Consider the following 9,066-nt stretch of genomic DNA (forward strand, 5'->3'; position numbering starts at 1 on the left):
TGGTATGAGCATCACAACTTTCTTAAAGTAAGAAAGAACATAATTTTCTGCTTCCATGGTTTGAAGTCCGCCCCTTCGAACCGGAATGGACAGTTGAGGTCGGATGTTATAATGTCGTTGTTGCTTGTGAGGGTTGTTGCAGAATTGACAGAACAAAACGTCTTAAAAATGTTAGTACCGACCACCCTTCGATGGTAAAAATTGACAGCAGCGAACAATTAGAAACCGTGGTCATTAGAAATGTAGAACTTGCAAAATAAAAACTCGTTACGGGCTGAGTCACAGAGCTCACTCTCTTTAAGATGTTTCGTGACTCTGCCCAGGTGTACATGCAGGTCAACAGTATTGCCACGTCCCTAGGATAAAACAACCCTAAAAAGGTCTCGATCGGAGGTGCACCGTTATCGACTGAAAAACCCACACCTTTCAGATTGATTGCTTGAAAAAAAATGATCAGGAGAATATAAATAGGAAAAAAGGGTTGAGAGATGAGAGTGGAGAGTATTCTGAATGAAGAGGTGGTTTGAGAGGCTGAAGGCTTGTGCCTTTTATAGGTGCAAAGAGCCAACAATATGAACCGCAAACAGTGCTCGACCATAGAACGTGCAAAGCCACCAAATACGTGGAGCCATTGAACATGCGCACTAAAGACTTGATACTCATTGCAACACGTGGAGCATTGAAAAAATAATAATAGTAAAATAAAAATAATTGATTGCCTCGTTGGGATGGCACGCACATATGAGATTTTCACCGTACCCACATTGATCTATCTCCTCACTCCCTCTAAAATATGGGTACCCCTTGGGACCCAAGCCTAAGGTCTAAAATGGGAGTATATGAAGAAGACTTCACTTCCTAACTTAACCAGTGTGGGATTCTCAAAAACCATTTTTCTTTTCAAAATCCAATTTTCACCAACAATGTCATCAACAATATAGAACAAAAATTATAAATTTTATTTCCACTGATCTTTAGATATATACATTGATCAACAATATTTTTTTTAAATCCAAAGAATGTGATGGTATCATTAAACTTAAGATACCATTATTGGAAAGCTTGTTAATTAAGTTCATATCTTGACCTCTTTAATTTATACACCATATATTCTATTGTGCTATCGTTTGTTTGTTTTGAAGGAGAGTTACATGTTTTGTATGATTGTAATTATAATGCTAGCTTGCATATGTGTTCATCAATCTATAAAAATGTCTCTCCCTATTTTTATTATGGTTTGAAAGTAATTATCTTAGAGTCTTGTTATTGTACTCACTTGGAATTGCTAGCAACCCGTACAAAGCAATTAATTGTCTTCAGATAAGCACTTGATTGTTGTAAACAATGTCTTTAACTACCTATCATTTCAATCTTGTGTTTTCAAGTTCTTGTTTCTGATCATATATGCTCATTGAAGCTTATGTTCCTCTCATTTGGTTTACATATTTATGTTTTGTTTTGTTTTTTGTTTTAAGTGTATAATCATATTCATTTACTCTGTATTTCTTTGTGGGCAATTGTGTGCAATATTTACTAGTGTTGCACAATTGCTCCAAACATTATAAACAAATGTTAACAATGATTGCACACATTTGCAGATGAGAATTAAGGAGAAAATGGATAACTTTCTAAACACCTATATTGTGGAAAATTTTTGGATTAGGGGTAAAATTGTTCTAAGACACAATTTGGGCAGCAAATCAATCTAAGAGGAGGAGCTAGGGCCGGAAAAAAAAAAAAACAATTAAGGCCCAAGAGAGGGTAAAAGGAAAGAAGGAAGAAGAACCAAATCCTGTTCCAAGTTGCTCGACCTCGGCCCAAGCCAAGATCGAGCCTAACAAAAACCCTTGGGAATATCCCATTCGAGTCGTCTAGTCCAATGAAGCCTAAAACGTATCCTAAAGAGGTTTTGAAATATGAGCCTAAAAAGATTAGAGCAATAGACTCTATAAACATGTCATGAAGACTCTTTAAGTGAATTCCGTTAAAGTTTAATACTTTAAGTTTTGATTTGTTTTCTAACTTAAAGATCAGAGTGGACGCAATATCTATCACATTGGTGGATACAGTTATTATTTATTTTTTTTTTTTGTAGGAGTTTCTTTTTTTTCTATACAAATAAATTTACCGTTTCTACCTTGTCTAGATTTTGGATCAACAACCTATATGTCCATAAGTTAGAATACAGTAAAACCTTAGTAACCAGCTTGTTGGATCTCGTAAAAATAATCTAATTTTATATTATTTTTTTATTTGAAGAAACAAACAAGACCATGGGGTATTTGAGAAATGGGGTAGAGATTTTAATTCCCTTCTTTGTTTGGTCTAGGAGTTTTTAAATCCACCGTGAGCAAGACTTATTAACATCAATTTTATTACTTATTTACAACCTACACTACGAGACTTCATGACTAAACAACTCGAAATTAATATTAAACTAATTTCTACGCCGTCAAAGTTGAGATGAGAAATGAGAATTGACATTTAGAGAGGGCAAAAAGAAGAAAAGATAAGGTAGCACCCAAAATTTGGGACCAAAGAAAATGAAAGAACAAAATCATATCTCCCCATCCATTGACCCAAACGTAGAATCAATGAGATCTCTTTCTTTTGCCTTATGGACCAAATTGAAAGCTAAGTAACAAGAAGGTGCAGGCATCTCTTTCTGTGGTCCTCTAGTCTCATCCACATACTCAAAACTCTCCATTTTCCCTATAAATAATAATAATAATAATAATAAATTTATCCATAGGTTTGATGAAATTGAATTCAATTTCCAACTAGGGACAAATAAAACATTCTTCAACTACCCACAAACCAACCATACCTTTCCTCTTCTTTTTTCCTTTTTTGCCTGCCCTAGCTAGGTTTGGACTTTTGATGTACTTTAGTATTAAACCTTGTCACCTGAAATTATTTAATACCTATCTTAATAGGTAGTGGTTAGGGATGACATAAACATTCTCATGGCTTGAGGGAGTTTTGAACTTAAAAAATATAAATATGTATATTGATTTTTCAAATCCATTTCTCCCTCATCAAGGAAATATAGCTTTTAGTGATGAAATATTAGCGATTATATCAAAATCATGGCTCGATTTAGTGACGAATGATAATTTTCATCGTTAAGAATGCGGCAAAAATATTATATGTTGTCATCTAGCAACAATGTCCAATGTCATCACATTAAAACGAATAACTATTTAGTTACAATTGTACTATGACTAACATTCAAACTGTTACATATAAACTATGATAAAAGACCAAAACGTTGTAGTAAGTGATGATACAGACACATGAGGGGATAAATTGGGCTTTCGTCACAAGTCCAATTAATTGAGTGGTGGTGTGGTTTTGTTTTTTAAAGGAGCTAAGAAGTAGTCATGACTTTGATTTTTAGAGAAGGGAAGCACCCGTTCTAATTTTTAAAGGTGAAAAAAATTCATGCATTGTTGGTTTGTTATTCGATTTTAAACTTTAAAAAAAAAAAAAAAAAGATTTGATCTTGTTCTCTTAGTCGAAAGTTATTCACATACTTTTTGTTTATTCGTTTTGAGATTTTGTTCGTAAGTTGATTTTTTTTCCCTTGTTAATTAAGCTTCTTGAAAGTAGGTAGATTTTGGCATTCATTTTTTCCTAGCATTCTTGCATTTTAATTTTTAATTGAAACTTTGTTATTGACATTAATTTTCAGTCAACTAATTTAAATTGTCATATGAAAATTTTTAATTAATTAATATACATTAACACCGAGGATTTATTTATTTATTTAAAAATTAAGTATTTAATAAAAATAAATATTAAAACTACAAATTATGAAGTTATGGATAATAAATTGAAACGAAATTCAAAATTCAAAGGAAAAAAATGTAATAATTTGAAACTTAGAGAATCAAATATAAATTAAACTCAAAACTCAAGTATGAAAATGTAATAATTTGAAACTTAGAGAACCAAATATAAATTAAACTCAAAATTTAAATATGAAAATGTAATAATTTGAAATTTAGAAAACCAAATATAAATTAAACTCAAAACTCAGGTATGAAAATGTAACATTTTGAAACCAAAGACTCAAAATCAACTCTAAAAATAGATAGAGACTATAATTAAAATGAATATCTCAACTTAATTACAAAGAAAGAAAAGAAAAGAAAATGGTGTATTGAAAAATACCAAATCCATATGAAATTGAATATATTCAATAGTAACACCAACCTACAATTTAGTGAATTTCCATCATAAGACATTATTTATTATTATTTTTTTTTTTTATTTTGAATATCTGCAATAATAATTAAACGTTAAAATGGAACAACTTTGTGGTCCATAAATAATGTTTCATTTTCATCTTCAATGCCTGAACATTGTTGCGATAAAAAGCTTGATGGCGACAACAATGGCGGCCCTCCTAATTCTTCAAACCTCTGTAAATCACCTCCCCAAGTTGAAGAAAGTTCAAAATGCTGTAAAAAAAAAAAAAAAGGAAAGAAATTCATTTTTAAAAAAACGAAGAATTTGAATTAGAGAGAAAAAAAAAAAGAAAAAAGGAAATTACAGTAATTGAAGATAGGTTGTTATTGATCAATGGAGTTTGTGGGACTGTTAGAGAGCTTGAGCCCATTCCAAGTTGATTAAAGTAGGATGAACAATCAGCTGTTATCGTTGGAAACACCTGTAAATTTTCCTGAAAAAATTCGTTAAAATATAGAAAAATAAATCAATTTATTTTTCGATATAACAAAATATCACTGAATATTAATGATAGACAGTAATAGACATTGATATATATCTAATAAATATCTGACATTGATAGATGTCATTTAGAATAATTATTCTTAAAAAATAAAGAATTAATATCAATTAATTTTGAGATGAAATGTTACCTAATACTCTTCTCGTTGGATTATATATATATATATATTTACAAAAGATAACACTCACCATTGGACCTATTGACGTCACTAATGAACAAGTTGTCCAAATTCTAAAGGTCAATAGTGTAATTTACCCTACATTTTATTAATTAAGTTATAAATACTAAATATTTTAATACGATGGAAAATATATGGTAAACCTACTTGATCTACAACTTCTAATAGATCGTACGATTTTAGTTGAAATCCTTCGAATAATTTATAACATATTGAAAAAAATATATATATTAAGACCCATTTGATGATTATTTCGATCCCGTTTGATAACAATATGGTTTTTAGTTTTTTGTTTTTGAAAATTAAATTTATAGATACTACTTCTATCTGCAAATTTCTGTCTTTGTTATCTATTTAAAAAACTAAGTCAAACTTTGAAACCTAAAAAAAGTAACTATTAAAAACTTATTTTTATTTTTGGAATTTGACTAATAATTCAATCATGATACTTAAAAAAATATGTAAATCATTGTAAGAAATGGGAAGAAAATATGCTTAATTTTCAAAAACCAAAAACAAAAAATCCCGTATGGTAATCATTTTGTTTTTTGTTTTTAGTTTTTGAAAATTAAGCCTATTACCTTTCTATTTCTTATAATGATTTGAATCTTTATTGTACAATGGTTGAATTCCAAATTTCAAATTCCAAAAACAAGTTTTTAAAAGCCATTTTTTTTAGTTTTCAAAATTTAGATTGATTTTTTAAACCATTTAGTAAAAGGTAGATAAGAAAAAAGAGATTGGAGGTGAGGTAGATGTAGTGTCTATAAACTTAATTTTTAAAAATAAAAAAATAAAAAATGAAATAGTTAACAAATGAGACTTAAAACGTGGTTCTCTTAACCTTTTTATTTTCTATGGTATGATTGAGATATTATCTAGCTCACCTGTTTGGCCAAGAGGTCATCTACATTGATAAAATCAACTCTATGATTTAGAGCAGCCACCTTCCTTGATAAGAACTACACAAGATTGAAAAAAAAAAAAAGAAAAAGAAAAAGAAAAAGAAAAAACTTCAGTGAAAATTTTCAAAAGTTGTTATTATTATGTTTTTTTTTTGAGTTAATTTAGATGAATTTATGACCTCAACTTGTTGCTGAAGAGATTGAACATAATTAATAATTTCATCAAGCATTCCAGCTTTTCCAGCAATTTTGTTACACCCAGGGACCAAATTCTGCAAATACTTCATTCTTTCACTTATCTTTTCTCTCCTTGCCTGCATATTCCCATTTAAAAGAAAAAAAAAACGTGTTAAATTAGGACTTTCGTGTATATTTATTTGATCTCTAAATTTTTAAAAGTGTATAATAAATTAAAGTCGTAATTTTGTGTCTATTAAATTCTAAACTTTCAATTTTACATCTAATAGAATATTCCGATATATTCAAATTGTTTTTAGAAAATTATTAATTGATATAGAATTGATTTATTAGCTACAAAATTGAATTTAATGTATAATGAAACCCTAAAATTTTTATTTTATGTTTAGTAGATACGTTAACATACTTTAATTTTTTTAAAAAAATATATGTCGAAGTGGTCAAGGCATATTAGATACAAAATTGAATAAAATAGAGATTTATTAAATACAAAATTGAAAGTCTAAGATCTATTTTGACACTTTTTACATTTAAGAACTTTATGGATGTAAAATTGAAAGTTTACAATCTATTAAACACCTTTTGAAACTTGTGGGACTTTGTAATTTGACTAAAAAAAGTAATACATGATAAGTTTAGATCCTAAACTTTGATGTTTATATGTATTTTATTCTTGAACTTTCAAAGAATCTAATATGTCTGTGTACTCTCAATTCGGTGTCTAATAAATTTATGAGAAATTTAGAAGTTTTTAAAATTAATTGATCTATTAAATATGAATTTAAATATTAGGCCTATTAAAACTCTAAATTTTCAATTTTGTGTCGAATACGTTCGTGAATTTCATAAAAAATTGAAAGTTCATACACTAAATTTGTAATGTAACTAGGAAAAATATTCTTTTTGGTCCTAGATTTTGGATTAATTTTAATCTCTAAGTTTTAAAATGTTACAATTTTACTTTTGACATTTGAATTTTCTTTCCATTTAGTTCCTAAATTTCAAGATTTATACTTTTAACCTCAATTTTTATTAAATACTCATTTATGGTAATGTCTATTAATTATTTTAAATTAATTATGAACTGAAATTTTAAAATTAATTTTAATAGTAAAACTTAATTAATTATAATTTTTTAAATCGAAAGCAAACAAAAAAAACGTACTCTTTCTGCAAGACTATGGCTGTCTGTGGCTTGGCCTCGACGTGCTCTGACATGAACATATTCTGATTTTTGAACTTCTTCTAAAGCTTTTGAATTATGTTTTTTCCATCTCTCTGTTTCCTCTGTAATCTTTGATTCATCTTCATCTTCTTCAACTTTCTCTTTCATTTTCTTCTCTGTTCTTTTCCCATCCTCCCTGTCAACATTATTATTATTATTATCATTTCTCACTTTCGATTTTGTTTCCTTGTTCTTGCCTTTTCTCTTTCTCGAAATCTCTCCCTCGACCATGGAGTTCGCCTGCGTCGAACAATATGAATAACTGATTAAATATAATGTCATTTCTCATTTGACAGTCACCCGCTTTATAAATTTATGTTTGTTGTTTTTACGGTTTCTTTGTCATAGTTTTTATTTTGTTTAAAAAACATTTGATTTCATAACTAAATTTCAAAAGTATAAATAAGATTACAAAAAATTATTATGTTTTCAAAAGTCAACTTGGATTTTGGAAAATAATTGCAAATTTATATAATAATATAAAAGAACTTAAGTAACGTTAATAAACTTAATTTTCAAAAATTAAAAATCAAATGAGATTATTATTATTATTTTATAATTGTGACATATTCTTAATGTTGAGAATGTAACTTTGTTGTCTGTTTCTCACATCATCTATTAATGAAGTATTTCTTTTATAATAAACAAAAGAAGTGTTGAGAATGTAGCAAATAATAAATATCCCATTCGATAATTATTTTGTTTCTATTTTTAAAAGGTATGTAAATACTACTTTTACACATTGTTTTTTTTTTTTATTTTTTTATCACCTACTTAAAAAATTTTAAAAATCATGCTAAATTTTGAAAAATAAAAAATTTTAAATGAGTTTTAAGAAAGGTGAAAAACTTATAAAAAAATGGTGATGAAACACTATTTTTTTTAAAAAAAAAATAGTTACAAACAGTACTCTAATAAATGTACAACAATCTTTACATTTAAACTTTTGTTACTATTAATAATTTAATATTTTATCTGTCATTTAAAGTTAGTGTAGTATTGCCCATATAATCATTACTAACCCTTCTCAAAATTAATCTCTTAAAATTAGAGAAATCTTCTCACTCAAAAGAAGAAAAAAATATCACCTAATAATGAATATAATCATAAAATTAAAAAAAAAATATTATAAATGTACAATTAAATTGATAGTAAATTATAAATATATAGTAGAATAGATAGTAATTTAAAATTTTTTGAGTTTAGTGATGATTTAATATAGTACGAACCATCACCTCTACTAGGGGCGAACACATCATATTAATTCGAAATTCCGTAGAGGAGATCTCGTACTTAGCCAACTCGGACAAACCTCCGGGTCTAACTAGATCCTCGAAATGGTCGACCCGACTTGCCGGAACTGAGACGGAAGACAAGCTCTGGCAATTTCCGCGGTGTCGCCGCCGTTTGAGTCGAGCCGACACCGTCATCTCCGACTTGAACATGTCTCCGGCCGGCAGCCCAAAAGAGTTAATATTGTGTTTAGTAACGTTGTGGTTTTTGTTGTTGTTGAATGAAAGTAAAAAGAAGAGAAGAGATATATAAATAATGTGAGAAAGAAGAAATAAATTAAGGGGAAAAAAGGGTGGCAGTGGCACCGAATTCTGACAGCAACGGCGGACGTTAAAACGGAGAGAGAGAGCCAACGCCATGGGCGGTGGGGCCGGTGACATGACGGCCACGTGGGTATGTGAAAAAAGCCTGAATTTTTATTTAATTTCAGTAAATTAAATTACTTTTATTTATTATTTTTTTTAACGAAAAGGGGGAATTCAGTCAGAGACTCAGAGGAGACGTTTGTGAA

The 9,066-nt window shown here is 28.8% G+C and overlaps 1 protein-coding gene across 3 annotated transcripts; it reads right to left on the minus strand.

The window, feature by feature from the left end:
* Window positions 1–4,163: 4,163 nt before the first annotated feature.
* LOC120088619 (transcription factor bHLH63-like) lies at window positions 4,164–8,843 on the minus strand. Of its 3 annotated transcripts, none has more exons than XM_039046034.1 (6): window positions 8,492–8,843; window positions 7,203–7,502; window positions 6,019–6,153; window positions 5,822–5,896; window positions 4,559–4,675; window positions 4,164–4,466 (listed from the first exon to the last, which is right to left on the minus strand). In XM_039046034.1, exons 1-6 carry the CDS (start codon window positions 8,705–8,707, stop codon window positions 4,305–4,307), a joined length of 1,005 nt encoding a protein of 334 aa, XP_038901962.1. In that variant the 5' UTR covers window positions 8,708–8,843; the 3' UTR covers window positions 4,164–4,304. The 3 variants fall into 3 exon arrangements, with proteins under 3 accessions (XP_038901962.1, XP_038901960.1, XP_038901961.1); XM_039046032.1 differs by having other exon boundaries at window positions 4,559–4,687; window positions 8,492–8,840; XM_039046033.1 differs by having other exon boundaries at window positions 4,559–4,687; window positions 8,498–8,834.
* Between the last annotated feature and the right edge of the window lie 223 nt (window positions 8,844–9,066).

This window comes from Benincasa hispida, chromosome 10 (genome assembly GCF_009727055.1).
Source record: "Benincasa hispida cultivar B227 chromosome 10, ASM972705v1, whole genome shotgun sequence".
In the NCBI taxonomy this organism is placed as follows: Eukaryota; Viridiplantae; Streptophyta; class Magnoliopsida; order Cucurbitales; family Cucurbitaceae; genus Benincasa; species Benincasa hispida.